The sequence below is a fragment of the Malaclemys terrapin genome, chromosome 11 (assembly GCF_027887155.1).
Source record: "Malaclemys terrapin pileata isolate rMalTer1 chromosome 11, rMalTer1.hap1, whole genome shotgun sequence".
NCBI classification, from domain to species: Eukaryota; Metazoa; Chordata; order Testudines; family Emydidae; genus Malaclemys; species Malaclemys terrapin.
The window spans coordinates 63,224,435-63,244,311 of NC_071515.1; the positions used below are offsets into that span (position 1 = coordinate 63,224,435).

The 19,877-nt window shown below is 41.7% G+C and overlaps 1 protein-coding gene across 1 annotated transcript in view; it reads left to right on the forward strand.

Annotated features, from left to right (window-relative positions):
• The window catches only part of NCKAP5 (NCK associated protein 5), a 474,734-nt gene that overhangs the window by 138,441 nt on the left and 316,416 nt on the right, over positions 1–19,877 (forward strand). Inside the window, exon 3 of the mRNA XM_054043941.1 lies at positions 18,337–18,396. Coding sequence (XP_053899916.1) covers positions 18,337–18,396 — 60 coding nt within the window. The remainder of the gene's footprint in view (positions 1–18,336; positions 18,397–19,877) is intronic.

The window sequence follows — 19,877 nt, forward strand, 5'->3', positions numbered from 1 at the left end:
AAGAGACTGTTAAGAGCAATCTCTATCAGACCAAGGAGAAACATCTACAATCGTCCATGTAATGATAGTAATACTCAGCCTGCAAATATGGCCTCTTGTGCTAAGTATAGAGTAAAGTAGAATTGCTGAATGTGACAACATGCTGAAATAACACCATATGAAAAATATAAATACTTCCACTGCAAATTACAGTAGCAAACAGTAACTAGAAGGAAAGTTCCTAAGAACTGAGTATAAAAAGTTAATCAGAAAAGAAGAGATTTTGATTTTTTATGGTGATTATCAATCCAGAGTAGTTCTATTCACTTCACTTGAGTTACTTTGGATTTGGACAGGAATAGGTGAGATCAGAACCTTATTCTGTGTGCCTAAAACTGACATGAGAGCTTTAGCAATGTCACAATCATGTATCAACTCCCTCTGGTGCATAGCTGGGACCTCATCCGTATCCCCATTACACTCAGTGAGTGAGAGTGGCAAAATGGTTGATGTGCGGCAATGAGATGCAATTGCGTATGGTGAGCAGGGCCGGCTCCAGCATTTCTGCCGCCCCAAGCAAAAAAAAAAAAAACTTGCGATCGGCGGCGGCAGTTCAGCGGCAGATCCTTCACTCCTAGAGGGAGTGAGGGACCTGCCGCCCCCGAATTACCACATGTGCCGTCCCTCTCCCTTGGCCGCCCCAAGCACCTGCTTGTTAAGCTGGTGCCTGGAGCCAGCCCTGATGGTGAGGAATGAGGGTTGGAGTTAAAAAGTGACAACTTAAAATGTCCCCTTCCTGTAAGGGCCACATCGCCCCTTTAGCAGCTGTTTGTGTCCCTTTCCTCCACTTTTAACCTGCTTTCTGTGTAAAAGCTAAATAGGGACTTTAATAGCCCAAATGATATTTCATAAAAGAGATCTAGTTGTTGGACCATGAACTGCTGCTGAAAGAGCAGATGGGTTTCTGGGGACTGGAAGAGAAAGGTAATGGTCTGGAAAGCAAATTTTATATTGGCACTCAGTGGGGAAGATACAGAACACAGGGAAGGTCATGAGATTGATACATGGGCTCTGGGCCTTTTGTTGGTCAAAAAGTTTAGAGAACCTAGGATTTGTTTGGTTTTTTTTTTTAATTAAGGGGCTTATACTGCAAGGTGTTGTGAACTTTCAACTCCTATTGACTTTAATGGATCTTGAGGGTGCTCAGCTCCTTGCAGCATTATGGGTAATGGTCCCAATCTTGTAAAGGTTTATGAATCTGATTAATTTTAAAGTACAGTGAGTAGTTTCACTGAGGGGGGTGTGTGTGTTTGCAGGTTTGGATCTTACGGGCAAGATCCTGCAAATAGATCTGTGCCTATTCAGAGACCATTGAAGTCAATGAGGCCTCTCACAGGTGCAGGGGTGTGGTCAGGTGGATCCATTCATAGGATCTGGCCCTCATTGAGGACCTTAGTGTAATATAAGAAAACTCAAAGTCCTAATGAAGTCAGATGTTGTCGAACATTTTGAGTTAGTATCCAATAAGTGATAAAAGGAAGAGTGAACAACCATTCACTAAGAGAAGGTACTGGATTTACATGGACCTCCTGCCTCATTGTTATCTAAAACTTCCTGTTCTTAATTAGTATTCCAAAATGACTTCTCTTAGTCCTTCAATTCTTTTTTTCTTGTCCATTTTAACATTGAGGTTTCCCATGGTGGTGGTGGTGGTGATGATGATGATAGAGTCTTTGAACATTGGCAGCTTGCCTCATCATATAAATTCCTCCCAGATGCTTTTTGGATTGCAACTTATTGGCAGATATTATACTATATTCAATCCAAATATTAATGTTAAAGTATCATCAAGAATGATAAATCAATCACCTAAGTCAGGAATTCTGAAAGTTCCTGCTGCAATGCCAAATTGCTCTTCCTGTATATTTTATGGTATACATTGCACAACAGAAGTATTAAGGTTTACATTTAACAAGGGCACAGGAACTGAAAATATAACATATGTGCAATATAGATGTCTTAATATTGCAGTAAAACCCATGGCCTAAATTCCATTCTGATTTATACTCGCTGTGCTTCAGTACTGTGGGGGCTAAGCAGGGTGTACATTAACTAAGAATTTGGCCCAAGATTTCTACTAAAATGTTAACTCAACCATATTGAGTCCTCATTAAATGTAGAGCTTACTTAATGTTCGTAACATTTCATCTGTAGTCACGATTTGTCAGAGTTTGGTACTACTGTAGAACATTTGATATTTCCTGACATTTAAGTACTTGAATTCTCACACTTGACGTTGTATTAATGTGAGTACTTGGATGTGATTTCCCATTGAGGAGTGGTGCTTTGTTGTGTTTATTTTTTAAACTAAGCCTCCTTATAGATGCTGCGGTGCCACATAATGTACTTTAGAAATGATTCAGTATTGGTAAAGTTTTTAGAGCTACCATAGTGCTCATATGTCACTTCAGCAACACAGCTTTACCTGAGGTGATCTTAATCAATATTCTAAACTACTCCAATGCCCTGATTCAGGAAGGTACTCAAGACATGCTTAACTTTAAGCACATGAGTTGTCCATTGAAGTCCATGAGAGTACTCATGTTAAAAGTTAGACACATGTACTTTCATCAATCAGGACCTACAATAAAAAACACTGGAACTTATGTTGTAAATTGCATGTGAAAGAACAGGGACCTAAAAATTGACATGGCATATTCTGGTTTTGAAGTCAATAGCAAAACACCTTAAGTGACTTAAGTGGGATCAAGATTTGGCATTCAAAGCTTTAAAAATACTGATACAGTTTTCTTTAGACTTGATTGTTTATCCTTCCTCGATTACAACTATCAAACCAGCCAAGCTGGAAATGTCTAGGTTTGCTGTATGTTGTGTAGACACAAACACTTATGTAGAATATATAGATGGGGTGTGGGTGTGTGTACGCATGCACATGGAGGACCAGGAAGGGGAAGATGAGAATGGGTGTGGTTTATGTTTCTAACACTTTTATAACTCAAAAAACTGCTCATTTGATTTTGCCTTTGCTGAACAATTCCTCTTATCTTTCCCCCATTCCCCATGTATTAATTTTGATCCAAAAATAAGCACCAAAGGCATGTATTTGAGAGAATTATGAGCAACTGAAAATAGCATGGAGGAGAGAACATAAGAATGGCCATATGGATCAGACCAAAGGTCCATCCAACCCAGTATCCTGTCTACTGACAGTGACCAATGCCAGGTGTCCCAGAGGGAGTGAACCTAACAGGTAATGATCAAGTGATCTCTCTCCTGCCATCCATCTCCACCCTCTGACAAACAGAGACTAGGGACACCATTCCTTACCCATCCTGGCTAATAGCCATTAATGGCCTTAACCTCCATGAATTTATCTAGTTCTCTTTTAAATGCTGTTATAGCCCTAACCTTCCCAACCTCCTCAGGCAAGGAGTTCCACAGGTTGACTGTGCGCTGTGTGAAGTACAACTTTCTTGTATTTGTTTTAAAGCTGCTGCCTATTAATTTCATTTGGTGGCCCCTAGTTCTTATATTATGGGAACAAGTAAATAACTTTTCCTTATTCACTTTCTCTACACCAGTCATGATTTTATATACCTCTATCATATCCCCCTTTAGTCTCCTCTTTTCCAAGCCGAAAAGTCCTAGTCTCTTTAATCTCTCCTCATATGGGACCCGTTCCAAACCCCTAATGATTTTAGTTGCCCTTCTCTGAAACTTTTCTAATGCCAGTATATCTTTTTTGAGACGAGGAAACCACATCTGTACGCAGTATTGAAGATGTGGGCGTACCATGGATTTATATAAGGGCAATAAGATATTTTCCGTCTTATTCTCTATCCCTTTTTGAATGATTCCTAACATCCTGTTTGCTCTTTTGACTGCTGTTGCACACTGTGTGGACGTCTTCAGAGAACTATCCATGATGACTCCAAGATCTCTTTCCTGATTAGTTGTAGCTAAATTAGCCCCCATCATATTGTATGTATAGTTGGGGTTGTTTTTTTCCAATGTGCATTACTTTACATTTATCCATATTAAATTTCATTTTCCATTCTGCTGCCCAATCACTTAGTTTTGTGAGATCTTTTTGAAGTTCTTCACAGTCTGCTTTGGTCTTAACTATCTTGAGCAGTTTAGTATCATCTGCAAACTTTGCCACCTCATTTTTACCCCTTTCTCCAGATCATTTATGAATAAGTTGAATAGGATTGGTCCTAGGACTGACCCTTGGGGAATACCACTAGTTTCCCCTCTCCATTCTGAAAATTTACCATTCATTCCTACCCTTTGTTCCCTGTCTTTTAACCAGTTCTCAATCCATGAAAGGATTTTCCCTCCTATCCCATGACAGCTTAATTTACTTAATTTGGTGAGGGACCTTGTCAAAGGCTTTCTGGAAATCTAAGTACACTATGTCCACTGAATCCCCCTTGTCCACATGCTTGTTGACCCCTTCAAAGAACTCTAATAGATTAGTAAGACATGATTTCCCTTTACAGAAACCATGTAGACTTTTGCCCAACAATTTATGTTCTTCTATGTGTATGACAATTATATTCTTTACTATTGTTTCAACTAATTTGCCCGGTACTGACGTTAGACTTACCAGTTTGTAACTGCCAGGATTGCTTGTAGAGCCCTTTTTAAATATGGGGTTACATTAGCTATCTTTCAGTCATTGGGCACAGAATCTGATTTAAAGGACAGGTTACAAACCATAGTTAATAGAGGAGGAAAGTAGAATGGAAACTGCATCTCAATCTTAACTTCAGTATTTACTTATGTTGAATGCTAAAAATACATTTGCATATTGAGCAAAATTAAAGTAGATAATGCTGAGTAAAGGGGTTTAAAACTTTGATTTTAGACAGACATCCATTCACTCCATAGATGTCAAACCTTATTGTTTGTTACGCTGGTTTTTGGTTTGAGTCTTGTCTTAGACTAATATAGTAAGAACACTTTGCATTGTATTAACCAAACTTTTCATGATAATGAACTAAACTTTTTTCTAGTCTTAGAGTTTTCCAGATTTTTCAACTGTAGAAAAAATAATCACTGTAATTATATGACCTTATACTGCTCCCACTTGATTTAACTTTTCACCTTACCTGATCTGCTAGATCTATTAGTTCTAATAAAAGTGTTAATACCTGTACCAAAACAGTCATTTTGTTAAGATAGCTGGTCAGAGCCTACTTGTTACTATTCCAAATTCTTTTCCCCCCTGTCATATTTGGTTTAAAGAACCACTGGCAACCGAAGACCATTGCTCTTAAGTGGCCATAATAGAGAAGTTGTCACAGGTTTGTAAATCCTTGCACAATATAATTCAGAATTATCCTGATGATTCAGCATTATGCCATACAAGAGTTTCCTTATGTTACAATTGAAGGCAAGCTTGGTGATGAAGAGTCAGTATCTTCTTTTCTGATAGAGAGACAGCACTAACTGTGAAAAGTTGATGGCACAACATCACTAACTTTCTTGAAAAAAGCAGCCTCATCAATAATTTTATGTATTCTAGAACATGATGCTCTTACAGCATGCTGCTTGCTAGCCCCTTTATCTCAACTTAATCAGTGGAATAAAAAGTACAAGTACACTTCATGGGAGCAGCAGGCTGTGTATGCCATCCTTTTTGGTATCCTCCTGACTATTGGCTATTGCTGATGAAAATTGTTTGAAGGTCAACAGTTTAAAAAGCACTGACTCTTGACCTAGCTCTCCTGAAAGCATGTGATAAAATCAGAGCTCAAAATTGTAACTTTGTGATTAACTTTCAGTAGGTTATGATTTGGGATACATTTTTTGGCATGAGCATAAAGATGCTGTTTTTCTTAGTGCTGTGGAATCAACCCAAGTTTAAAGCAGTGTTTTTCCTAAATGACAAAAGATGTAAAAGTTGTGTGTAAACTAAAACAGCAGCAGGTCATTAAGGTCTGAATCCTGCATTAAGAATTGCTCAGAGGACCTGTACAGACCCTATTGGACTCATAGAGATAGTGAATTTGAGTCAAGAGACCACATCTCAAAATACACTGCTACCAGCTCCCAGATATTTAAATCAAGGGGCTTTTAGCTGAATTCCCCCAGCTGGTCTCAGCTACCATGACAGCAACTCAGGTGAATAATTGTGTCTCATAAAAATTATCCTCTCATAATCTGTTCTATAGTCCTTATCATGCCACCCTTTCTCTTTAAATCTTTTTACGGGCTCTTCCTCCTTCTCTGCATCAGAATCAACCTTTTTGTCCTCACCTTTGAGACCCTTCATGATTCTGCCTCACCATACATATCTGTTCCTGAATCTTTTTGGGGGTGTTCCCTGTCTCCTCCACTACACCAATGATGCTTGCCTCAAACACTCATTTGTCATTCACAATGACCTTTGAAGCTTTCTCCCCTCCCCCCCCCCCCCACCATTCCTTCTGTATCTTGTCTGAACTATTCTGTAGAGCAGTTACCCTGTCCTGTTTCAAAATTTTCCTAAGGACTTTCATATTTGATGTCTGTGGGAAATTGCCAACTGATTGCTAGGTAGAGAGTCAGTGGGGACTGCTGATATCCATCCTTTCTCCAACCCTTTTGTTTGTCTTGTCTGTTTAGATTGTGAACTCTTCAGGGCACTTTTGGTGTGTCTGGGGAGTGCCTAACACAATAGGGCCCTGATCTCAGTCATACTTACTTCTGTTATGTAAATTCAATTAAATTATAATATAAACAAATATTCACAATTACAAATAAGTAGAAAACTATGCATTATTGGTGCTGTTTTCTATATAGGAATTATTCTGATGGTGTTTTAACAGGGTTAATACACCAAAAATGACTGCAGACAATGTAAATTAAAGTGTTCCTTTAAATAAAACTTCTTCTACTGTGTCTTGACATCATATTTATATTTTCATTTAGTTTTTCCATGCAAGTAAAATTTCTCCATTGCCAGATCCAATTAAAATGGTCATAATTCCAAAATAACGATTCAAGAGTTAAATTTGGAACTGCCATTTTGATAGTATCAAATCCCGTATACATAATTTCCTACAGTAGAAAGTAAGTATTTTGCACTGCTAACCTCAGTGATCACACCACCAGTTAAAACTGAGTTAAATTAATTCACTACAGCCAGATCACCTTGGGCCTGTGCTCTTGTCAGATCACATAAACTAAATGGGGTCAAGCCTGGTTAGTACTTGGATGGGAAACTTCCATGGAAAACAAGGGTGTTGAAGGAAGTGGTGTTTGTAGTTCTGTGCATAGTACGCTTCACCATAAGTCAGAATTGGCACCATGCTGGAGCATTGGTTTAGTGGATTTTAGAGACTATGATTTTCTGGATCATTAGAAGAACAAGGTCCTGGCTACTAATGATTATTTAACATCCCACAGCATTTTTTGGTAAGTGTTTTGAAAGAGTTAATGTTACATGTGTGCTTTCAAAATTCAGATTTCATATCCTGCCTGCTTAAATGTTTACTGCCTTTTCAATTGGGTACTCTTCACTTCCTGTCTTTCTACTGTGTAATGTTGCTGTCAAGATGTTTTTATTTGCCTGTGGCAAAGGAATCTGCATTTGTATGGATTGATATACCCATATGATAATAAAACAGTGCTTGCTAACATACAATTTGGCTAGTGTGGTATGGTGTAACTATTTGAAATAATTTTTTACAAAGCATGGTTTTCAATCTCCCAAGTCATCTCTTGTATTTTTACAGGAAGACAAGCGCTCAGGGTTACAAATGGTTCACTACATGAAGGAAAATACTAGACTTTAAAATAATGCTTCTTTTGTGCAGAACTGTGCAAGTTCAACACAGTCTGAAAGTTACAAAGCTAAGTGTGAAACATAAACAAAAGAAGTGTCTCTCTTTTTTGTTGTTCTCAGGTTAAGATTGGTATATAGAAAAACTAGTGTCTGGATAACATGAGCACAGACCCGAAGAGGAATTAAATAAAGACGAGGTACAGCTGTATCAGAAAATGATCATTTACAATATGAAAGGGAAACTCTGGAAGCTGCTTAAGTGTTAAGAATGCAAGAGACACATTCTGCACACACATGGTGGCTGTACTGGTGTGTGATTAAAACTGGAAAAAAGGGCTTTGTCAGGTTTTTATTTGGGTATTGTGTTCTCTATGGAACCTGGGCAACTGGATTCAGTGAAGCATTACATCAGGTTTTAGGTGCAGTACCCAGAAAATTTCAAATCTCCTTGACTTTTGATTGATGCCAAAGTACTTTTTTATTACAAAACTTTAAAAAAAATAAAATTATTTCTTAGCACAGAAACTGTGTCCTAATCTAATTGTGCATGCCCAAACCTTCTTTGAAAATTAGGATGAGATTCCATTTGAGACAATTTTGCCAATTTTGATTGAATGTATTCCTGGAGTTTCATCACATGACACAATCTTTAATTAAAGATTAATCTTTAATTCCTGGAGACTCCAGGACAATCCAGGAGGGCTGGCAATCCTAGCCTGAACTGCTACGTTGGAAAGATATAGTATCATTTTACCTATGTAGGAGGCTGAATCCAAATTCTTTATCTAAAAGCTCCAGAATTTGAGATTTCAAAATATGGATCAGAATCTTAACATAAAGTTTGGGAAGTTCAGTTTGTGTTAGGGTTTGGCCCATTATAGAGAGAGTTTGGAGCTATGACTGTTTAGATTAGGACATAGGATTATAAAATATATACTTGGATTTTTAAGTGAATAATTTACACAACGAATGTAGCATCTTTTTTGTGTGTCTGGAACATCTCTGAGTGGCACACTAACCATGACACACACTAACATTTTTGTTCAAAGTTGTGGTGTTTTTATAAAAAAAAAATGAATCCAGTTATTTTTGACTCTCTGAATTTTGAAAAGTTAGTGTTTGGTATTGAAAATCTGAGCTCTGTCAGTTAGCTGCGACTGGTAACATGGCATAGTTTCTTTTGGGTCTAACTCATAAGGAAGATGGCTTGAAGGAGTAGTAGTAGTTAGGGAGACATTAGAATTTAGGCAGGATTATTTAGAACACAATAAACTTTTTCCTTTGTGGGCCAAATATGCCTTACTTGTCCAATCCCATCATTACACAGAAAGGTAAGGTATTGTGAGAGATATTAGTGGTGGGAAGAATTTTAAATGTATTTTCCTCTCATTGTATTCACACAAAGCAATTGCACGTGTATGTTTGGTCCTGTCTGCCAAGGGTATGATCTAGGGTTACCATATTTCAGCGAGCAAAAAAGAGGACGGGAGAAGCCCCGCCCTAGCCCCGCCCCTGCCCCTCCCACTTCCCACCCCCCCTGACCTCCCAACCCTCCCCCCGTTCCTTGTCCCCTGACTACCCCCTCCTGGGACCCCTGCCCCTAACTGCCCCCCAGGACTATCTAAGCCTCCCTGCCTCTTGTCCCCTGACTGCCCCAACCTTTATCCACACCCCCACCCCCAGACAGACCCCTGGGACTCCCACGCCCCATCCAACCACTCCCCACCCCCTGACAGCCCCCCCAGAACTCCCAACCCATCTAAACCCCTCTGCTCCCTGTCCCGACTGCTCCGATCCCTCTCCCCACTCCTGCCCCCTGACAGCTCCCCCACAGAACTCCCAACCCATCTAAACCCCTCTGCTCCCTGTCCCCTGACTGCTCCGATCCCTCTCCGCACTCCTGCCCCCTGACAGCCCCCCCCAGAACTCCCAACCCATCTAAACCCCTCTGCTCCCTGTCCCCTGACTGCTCCGATCCCTCTCCCCACTCCTGCCCCCTGACAGCTCCCCCCCAGAACTCCCAGCCCCCTACCCCCCCGCTCCTTGTCCCCTGACTGCCCCCTCCTGGGACCCCTGCTCCTAACTTCCCTCCAGAACCCCACCCCCTACCTAAGACTCCCTGTTCCTTGTCCCCTAACTGCCCCCTCCTAAGACCCCCCCCCCAACTGCCCACCAGGACCCTACCTGTACCCTGACTGCCCAAAACTTTCTCCACTCCACCCAAAAAGCCCCCCCCCCGTTTCTTGACTGCCCCCTCCAGAACCTCCCTGCCCCTTCTCCTGCCCCCCTTACCCTGCTGCTCAGAACAGGGTGTTGGGCTCTGTGCCAGCCGGACACGTGGCTGAGCTCCCCAGCACAACAAAACCCGGTCCCTGGCCCTGCACAACAAAACCCGGTCCCCGGTCCGGACTGGGTTGCAGGGGAGAGCTGCCCTTGTATCAGCACAAAGTGCTCTCGCTCCCGTTTTGCTACGCTGCATGGCAGAAACCGCTCCCAGTTGCAAAAGGGGAGGGCTGCACTTTGTGCTGAGACACTTGCTCAGAATGCAGGGTGGAGCTCCTCTCCAGCTGCTCTGGAGTCCAGCCCGGGACTTTCCTGCAGCCTTCCCAGCCGCTCCGGGGGAGGGGGGAAATCCCGGACATTGTGAGTGCTTTACAAATTCCCCCCGGACGCTATTTTTAGCACAAAAAGGAGGACATGTCCGGGTAAATCCGGACGAATGGTAACCCTAGTATGATCAGATCTTTGTCTGGCTCCCCCAGTTACCTCTATGAAAGGTCTCTGGCTAGGCATTTTGGGAACACTGTCCTCTGTTGTATTGACGGCCTGTGACCCACCTTCTAAAACATATGCCACTTACAATGCAAATCAAGTTCAAAAGCACAAAATATGTTTTCTAATGGCATTTAGTAAACCTCTTATCATCTGATGTTTTTTCTAAAAGTGGCAACAAGTACATCTGAAATAAATTTATTTTAATATTTTGTCCAGTCTTTGCTGAATTTCTTTTTTGTCTGGTTCAGGTCTGCTGTAGTAACTATAGGAATAAAATATACTTGATTTAAAAATTAGTAAAACCGTGTAAGTTAACAGCAAAGCTAAGCATATTTCTATTTAAAAAATATTTAAAAAAATTAAATTAATTTTGAAGGCTCATTACAATATTCTTATACATTCAAAACATCTGAAAGGCTAAAGCAGCTGAAAACCTATTATAGTCTTCAGCTCAGTCATAGTAAAAATGCTTATCCAACTGACACGGTGTTGATTTAAAAAAAAATCTGGGCTGAGAACTGTTACAGGTTCTATCTTAATCAGACTTGTGAATGATTAACTTCTTCAGACAGTGGCTTTTAATGGATACTCTTACTTGGTCACAGTTAATACAATGGACCTCATTCTCCCTTGCCATGCAGCTTGTATAATAATTTACAATAATTCAAACTGTGTGCAAAATGCTCCCAAGTCAGAATGGTAGCACTTTGCAAAGTGCATACAATCATTTTGCTGGTGTATATGATGTATTACCATGCCCAATGGGTCAAGTTAATCCCTGATGGAATGTCATGAATTACACCATGGACTAATTTGGTCCAGGGGGACTACTGTGCCTCAGTGATGTGTCCTAGTAAGTGAAGGTAACAATCTGCTTGGAGTGAAGTACACAATTTCTTCATTTCTAGGATGGGGGCCTATTTAAAACAGAAACAAAAACTTGAATAACAAAACAAAACAAAAACTCAAAAACTCGAGATAAACTATGTTTTAGACACCCATGCAACAAATGGCTGTGCAGTGCCCTTAACCTTTTTTTGTCAGACATAACAAGCTATTTTTTGTTTTTGTGTTTTGTTTTAAATTGAAAAAATAGTATTTTGTTCTTCATTGCAGAATTTTTCAAATATTCACATATTTTATCTTGCATCATGCTAAGATACTCTTAGGGTGACCATCCTGGCTTTGTTTCATTAGGAAATCCCTCAAGGAAGCTCTCTTCCTAATATTTCTCCAAGACACTTGCTGGTAGTACTCAGAAGATTCATGTACCAGAAAGAGAAATCTTTTTATTAGTGAAAGCATAGATGGGATTTTTGGGTTCTCAAGGTCTCCAGGAATTTATAGCTTGTTCTGCATTCAGATATAAGATTGAATGTGGAGAGAAAATAATTTCTTTCTATCCTTCTCATTTGCAGACGGCTGAAGTAGATACAGGGGGGCCCCATATTGTTTCATTGTGTGTATTTTAATGTTGATTTTTCTACCAGACTGTAAATACGGATAAACAGCTCTTATGTGCTTTGCTCATGAAATATCCTTAGGCATTTGTTTTGCAATTAAAAAGTCAAACCCCCTTAAAGCATATGCTAGTTTTTCCACTAAAGCATATTAAAGCAGTGAAGCAATGCAAAAAAGCAACTGACTATTTCCACTGGATGAGCTAAATCCTTAAAACAGGATTAACCAATTTTGTAATTTGCGTATGGTGGGATCCCTCGCGCCAACAACCGGGGTCTGTCAGTGTTACAGTAGCATCCAGGCAAAATGCCTTAAAAAAATGGTTGTGTTTAAAAGCTACATATTTGCATGAAAGGTGCTATTAGTGTATTTGTTCTACCTGTGCATTTTCTATAGATGTTTAGAGCTCTGATATTCAAGCTGGAAAACAAAAACAAATAAAACAAACAAAAACTTGATTAGATTAAATGCAAGATCCAGATTGTTTTGATATACTTTACTTAGGTTTTGCTAATATTAGCTGCATGAAAGTACTCTAAAATATGAATGCTTGATTAGAAATACCCTAAGTTATTTGATAGGTAGGTACCATGATGAATGGAAATTGTTCCAATGATTAAATTTGTGAATGGTAAATAGTTTAGGAAAATGGCAAAAATGCCTATGATCATAAATGCTTATGTAAAAGCTGGATTGCAATAGGTTAGAGGTAAAAATGTAACTTCTCTGGTAGGAGTCATCTTACTGCAGAGCTCTTGAAAATTAGTGCTATGTAAAGAATGGAAATTCTGTTTCACACAGGATTTCAAGATTTAGAAACTTTTTATTCCAATCTAGAATAAAACCTGAAAATTTTGAAATTTTCTGAAAAAAAAAATCCTACAAAATTATTGGGATTGTTTGAAATATTTCATTTCAATTTTGACTTTAAAAAATTTAAATTATATTATAACACAAAATAAAATGATAAAACAAAAAGTTGTTTTGGAGGAAAAGTCAAAACATTATCTGAAAATGTAGAAACAGAATGTTTTGAAACAGGTTTTTTTCAGAGTTTCAATTTTGATGGAACTGCACTTTCCAATGAAAAACTATTCTGCTGAGGTTTTTTTTGATCTGCTCTACTCCAAACCTTGATTTGCCCTGATTCCCTTTTGTGTTTTGCTTCTCTGACTCCACAAGAACTTACCCATGAAAAGAGAAGAGTCCCTCAGTCAAGTTGAAGGGCCCATTCATATCTGTACTCTCTTGCTTAGTCCTTTTTATTTTATTTCTTTCTGGGCCAGCTTTTCCTGTCTCATATTCTGTACTTCTCAAAGTGGTGGCATTGGTCTGCTAGATGAGAGTCACAATGAGCTACCTTAGTGGCCCAATTTGGAAGTATACCTCCCAATTTAACTTTTCCTTTGAACAAATCCTATTTATCTAAGTACTTATATCACCCTGCTCACTGTAGTATCTGAGCATCTCACAAGCATTAGTGGATTTTATCCACAATACGTGTGAAACTGGAAGGTATCATCCCCATTTTACAGGTTGCGAGCTGAAGCACATGGTAGACCAAGAGACTTGCTCAGCATTACATAGGAAGTCTGTGACTGATCCAGGAACCAAATGCAGGTCTCTTGACTCCCAGTCCAGCATCCTATCTTTTAGCCCAGGGGCGGGCAAACTTTTTGGCCTGAGGGCCACATTGGGTTTCGGAAATTGTATGGAGGGCTGGTTAGGGGCAGCTGTGCCTCCCCAAACAGCCAGGCATGGCCCGGCCCTCGCCCCCTATCCACTTCTCACTCCCTGATACGCCCCCACCCCCCCCGGAGCCTTGCCCCATCCAACCACCCCTTCTCCCTGTCCCCTGACTGCCCCCGGAACCCCTGCCCCTGACTGCCCCCTGCCGCCCCATCCAACACCCCTCCTTCCTGACTGCCCCCCTGTGACTCCTGCCCCCATTTAACCCCCCTGTTCCCCATCCTCTGACTGCCCTGACCCCATCCACGCTCCTGCCCCCTGACCACCACCCCGAACTTCCCTTTATCCAACCCCCCAGCTCCGTGCCCCCTTACTACATTGCCTGACGCACCAGTGGCGGCTGCCCGGCTGGAGACAGCCACGCACCACACAGCACAGGTCAGGCCCTGGCTCTACAGCTGCGCTGCCCCAGGAGCTCACAGCCCCGCCGCCCAGAGCATTGCGCCTGCAGCGCAATGAACTGAAGCTGCGGAGGAGGGGGAACAGCAAGGGAGGGGCCGAGGGATAGCCTCCCGGGCCAGGAGCTCAGGGGCCGGGCAGGAGGGTCCTGTGGGCTGGATATGGCCTGCGGGCCGTAGTTTGTCCACCTCTGTTTTCGACCATTCTTCTGTTTCACATTGGTTTAAATGTACTTCTCGGATATGACTTTCAGTATGCATCAGGAGATGCCAGTACAGAAAATATGACCTCATTGTTCCGTGGGCCTACACTAATATAAAGCATTTGCAGCATATTAACCTTTAAGATATAACCCATTTTTGAACAGTATAAAGTAACTTGAGATGGGACATGACATACAATATGACATGAAAGTGGCTTCTGTCTACAGACGCGCACACACACAAACACACGGGGATATAAGAACAGACAATTTGCAACTTTCATATCATAGTAGGGATTTTAAAAGATGTATAGGTCAGGTTATGCTTTGCCATTGCAATATCCGTGCCTGGGCAGATTTAAGCAGAGAACTCAGTTTCAACTTAAGTTTCCTGACTAATTATCCCATCATTGAGAGGGGAGGGGGCTAGTTTTCTGGCCCAAGATATGTGTGTGGTTTGGGGCCATCCAACCCAGTGCCACCAACCCTTGTGGAATCCTGCAGATACTCACACATCTATGGTGGGCCACTCTGAAGCATCTCCTGGACCTGGCAGAATTGTTCCTAAAATAACTTTGCTGACACAATCTTCTCATTTGTGCCTGGGCCAGCCCTTCTCAATGGCACGGAGTAGGCTCTCCAGGGAGCTGATGCTGACTGTCAACATTATTTTCTGAGGAAAGAATTCCCTAGGGCTAGACAGAGCATTTCTCTCTCCCTTCTCTCTGTGGGAGCCTTGAAAGGACAGAGATTCCACAGGTTTAGGGAAATAGAGCATACTTCCTCTTAGATTTCTCTCATCTCCTTTGTCACCTGCCCTCACCCTCATGCCTTTACCAGTCAATCTTGTCTTCCCTTTTAGGGTGGTGATTGACTAGGTGAAATGATGCAGTCTAAGTTTCAGCCTTTGTTCTTTTAGTTGTAAAAATGTTTTTCAGTGTAGCCAGTTGTTGGTGGGTTATGGAGAGTTGAGTATCTGGCTGCTTCCGGCTTCTTCCATGAGTCTTGGTCTATGCACTTGCACCGCTTACTGTTTTAATGAATCCTCCAGTGCTTCTTAAATTAGTAGGATATTGGGACTTTACTGTGACTTGCTCATGGGTACTGAATTCTTTCACTCTCCCCCTTTTCTAAATGTATCTTGATTTTATTTGCCCATGCTGAAACTCAACCTCTAAAAAAAGTTTTGTTTCGTAGGACATGTATATTCACATATATGTGTATATTTGTGTACACACACATATATCAATTGAGCATTATTAGTTTCATATTTGCCTACTCTTGCCTTTTTTACCCCTTCTTTTTCACCCCTTGACTGGTTTAATTAGTTAAATTTTTAACAACTAAACTTTTATTTTAGTGATATTTAAAAAGCATATTTTAAACAGTTTGTATTTTGCTGTACAACATAGTGCTTCAGGTGTGCAAAGGTGGGAGAGGTGTTGGAGTTGAATCATTGATAAATGTTTTTTACTTAAGCAAAGGAAGCGAGGCATCTTTCAGCAAGCTAGTTATCCATCATGATGGCTTTAGTTGCAAAAAACTGCTCATGTATTGTAAGCAGATCAAGAAAGGGGGACAGGTGAGATCTGCTTTGGAATTAATATGGGGATGGGGTGTCTATTGTCCGTGCCATTTATTTAATTGAAGATAAAGTTCTTGGACTGAAGTGTGAACTGAAACGGTGGTCAGGGAATTACATTAACTACTACTCCCTCCTCAGGATTACCACTGTATGTATTTTTAGGTCTAGATCAGGGGTCTCAAACTCAGATGACCTCGAGGGCCGCATGAGGACTAGTGCATTGGCCCGAGGGCTGCATCACTGACACCCCCCACTTGCTGCCCCTGGCCCCGCCCCCACTCCACCCCTTCCATGAGGCCCCACCCCTGCCCCCATTTCAACCCCGTCCCTGAAGTCCTCACTCCAACTCTGCCCCTCCCTGCCTCCAGGGGAGGCAGGAGAGGTGTGCGGAGTGGGGGGGCTCAGGTCAGGGAGTTGAGGTGCAGGAGGTGTGCAAGGTGCGGCGGGGGCTCAAGGCAGAGAGTTGGGGTGCGGGAGGGGTGAGGGGTGCAGCAGGGGGTTGGGGTGCAGTGTGTGGCAAGGGGCTCCAGGCAGGGGGTTGGGGCACAGGAGGAGTGAGGGGTGCAGGGTGTGGCAGGGGGCTCTGGGCAGGTGGTTGGGGTGCAGAAGGAGTGCAGGGTACGGGCTCCGGCCCGGTGCTACGTACCTAGAGCGGATCCAGAGTGGCAGTGCCGCGCACCGCAGCCAGGGCAGGCTCCCTGCTTGCCTGCCCTGTTCCTGTCCCCACTCCGCTCTGCTCTGCTCCACTGCAGGAAGCAGCTGGAGTCCCCGGGGGAGGGGGGGGGAGAATGGCACCAGGTGCTGCTCTTGCTGCTCCTCCAGGTACCTCCCCCAAAGCTCCCATTGGCCGCGGTTCCCAGCCAATGGGAGCTGCAAGAGCACAGAGCCCTCTACTCGCCTCCCACCCCCCTGCCCGGGGCTGCAGGGACATACAGTAGTTCAGCCGCTTCAGGGAGTGGTGCGGGGCTCGTGGCGGCACGGGGCAGGGGGGGGGGGGGGGGGCGTGGGGAGCTTGGCGGACCGCACAAAAGAACCCCACGGGCCGCATGCGGCCCGCGTGTTTGAGACCCCTGATCTAGATCGTGTTTGCTGAATGGAAGTGAATTAATGAAGTGAATAGAACTCTCTAAGTGAGAGTGTTGTTATGGGGTGTATGATGTGTGTTATTGTTCACTCACCAAAGAATTATAATGCACCATTTGCATGGAATTTTGTATGACAATCTAGGCTTCTTGAAATTCTGTTCCTCAGAGGTTTAAGCATTGGGTGCAAGGGGGTCATATTCTTCCCCTCTCCCAAAGTTTTACTATCCTCACCCTCAGAGTGGCTATAAGAATAGTGTGTTCTCTCTACACATTTTTTTGTTTTAATGTGGTTGCATCACTAATATTCCCCAATAATGGACCGAATTGAAAAATGCCCATCTTGCCTTTCTTAAAACAATTTTAAAAGGTTATTTCCTGTCTCTTTATTCCTCTCCCTGCTCACTCTACTTAACTAGCACTGGTGTCTTTTGTTTCCCTTTACACTATTGGAGTTAAGAGCCTTCTCTTCTGTACGTCCTGTATACTATGTCTCTCCACTCCAGGATCTTTTAGGACAACATCCTCAGATGGTGTAAACTGGCATTGCTCCAATTGAAGTCAGTGGCACTACACCAGAGTACACCAACTGACAATCTGCTCCCCAATTTCTCTTCAAATCCACTAAAACCATATATTTTATTCCTTGCATATAACTCTGAGAGAAATTCTCTGTTGTTTACTGTACACAATAAGAGCTTGATTTATACAGCCCCCCCCCTTAATAAAACAAATAGGCTTACATGAAGTCAAACTAAGGATCTGAATGAGGATTTCATATCACTAAGGGTTTCAGGATTGGGGTCTAAAATTGTAAGTAATACTGAATTACAAAATGCTACAGAATGTGTTTATGAATAGGGTAGGTAATGAGTTTTTGGCTTCTTCTGTTGTTAGTTTATTAATAAAGTAAAAATATAGTAACAAATATGTTTTTAAATATTTCTAACTAGAGCTGCCATAGAGTGGAATAAAGTTGATGTGCAAGGTTACAGAAAAATGATGAACAATGTAATTTAGGTGAAGTTTTCCCATAAAGCCAAAATCATTGGCTACATTGCTACTTGTTTCAATGGGACAATTGATGCATAGGTTGATTTGATTCACTGACATGGTGTCAGGCTGTCATGAAACGCAACAATAAAGCTCAATGCCTTTAAACATTTTTAGGAAATATGGCAGAGAGAGAGCTCTGCCAAGACGGTTACCACGGCAATGTCGAAGAATGCTGCAGTGACATGCGAGCAGAGCATTCTCCCAACTAGTGAAAAATGATCTGCTTTTCATGTGCTTCTCTTTCCATAGGGAGAAGTTGTCTGTGGCTCAGCTGCAGCGGGAAGTTGCGCGAAGTAAGAGTGAAGGGACAATGGTAAGTGTTGGCTAATATCTGTTTTGCAATTCTAGTTGTTCCCTTTCTATTCAGGCCTCAGACACATTTCACCTTCCTGAGGGTGGCCACTGAAATATTAGTCTTGCATTAGGCTTAATGATGTTTTTGCCAGTGATGATTTTGGAAAAAAATCAAAGCTATTCCAGAAACACCCTTGCCTTGGAAATACTTATATTAGGCTGAGAAATAGTCTCCTTTGCCCTGGTGATGGGCTCTGCTGGAAATTCACACTGAGACTTAGGCAAGCATCACTGTGAACCTAAATAGGCAATATCAGATTGAGAGATTAGGTTTGTTTAGTCATCAGTTGCCCCTCCCAAGCTGTGAAAAATGGAAAAATTAAAGTAAGGAAGATTAAAGAAAGAAAAGAAGACCAGTTTGATAACTTTATAAATTTTAAGCTTTTAATTTATTTTTTGCTTTTCATTGGTTGTCTGTTTTCCATGTATCAAGCTTGTGGGATGAAGATTGTGAGTTAACTAAAACCAGCCATGCCCGTTTTTAACTATAACGTCAATTGATAGCATGCCTTATTGTAACCCATACACCTTCTGGGTGTGGTGTTCTGTCCCATCTAGTGGCACTGAGACCACTTAGAGAGCGAGGGAGATTAACGAGTCTGCTCTACAGCCTTGACAAAGAGCCATATGGCTTTTAGCTCATGTGGTAGAGGCTCATGCACTAAGTTCCAGAGGTCCCAGGTTCAATCCCACTTGCCGACAACCAGAGTCTGTCGGCGTTACGTTATCATACTAAAACAACATCAGTTTTGCCCCAACCATTTATTGACACTGCCTAATTTATTTGAAATCCAGAGAACCTTTCCTATCTGAGAAGGATTCTATTTATCCCTGTCTTCACCTGAAAAGTCTGAGGGACCCACGGGATAAAGCAGACATGTTCAGGATTCCTAAAACAAAATCCATTTCCCTTGGACATGTGCATGAGGCTGCCATTGACTAAAATGGAGTCATTTAGTTGGATCTGAAGACAGAAATTGGCCCATAGTTTGTTAAACTAAGTGGAGAGAGTCTGAAATAGAGACCCATATGAGGAGTGCATGTGGACATGTAAAAACTCCATTAGTCCTGTGATGCAAAGTCTTGAAAACCTTAACATTTCAACAGTTCCCTTTTAAATATCTATATCTATCTATCTAAGCCACATTTAATGAGCGGTATAATAAAATGAGAGAGATTTGGAAGGCATAATTGGCAGCATGCAGATAAAGATGAGTTTGATTCTGAAGCTATGGTTTTAATGGAAGCTGAAGCTAGACAAATTCTAACTGGAAACAAGGAGCAAATTTTTAATAGTGTAACTGACACCGCAATTAACCATTGAAAAAAACTTACCAAATTGTTATGGTGGATTCTACATCACTGGCAATTCGTAGATCAAGATTGGGTTACAGCATATCATTTAGAAAAAAATATCCCAACAGGAATTAATTCATGGAA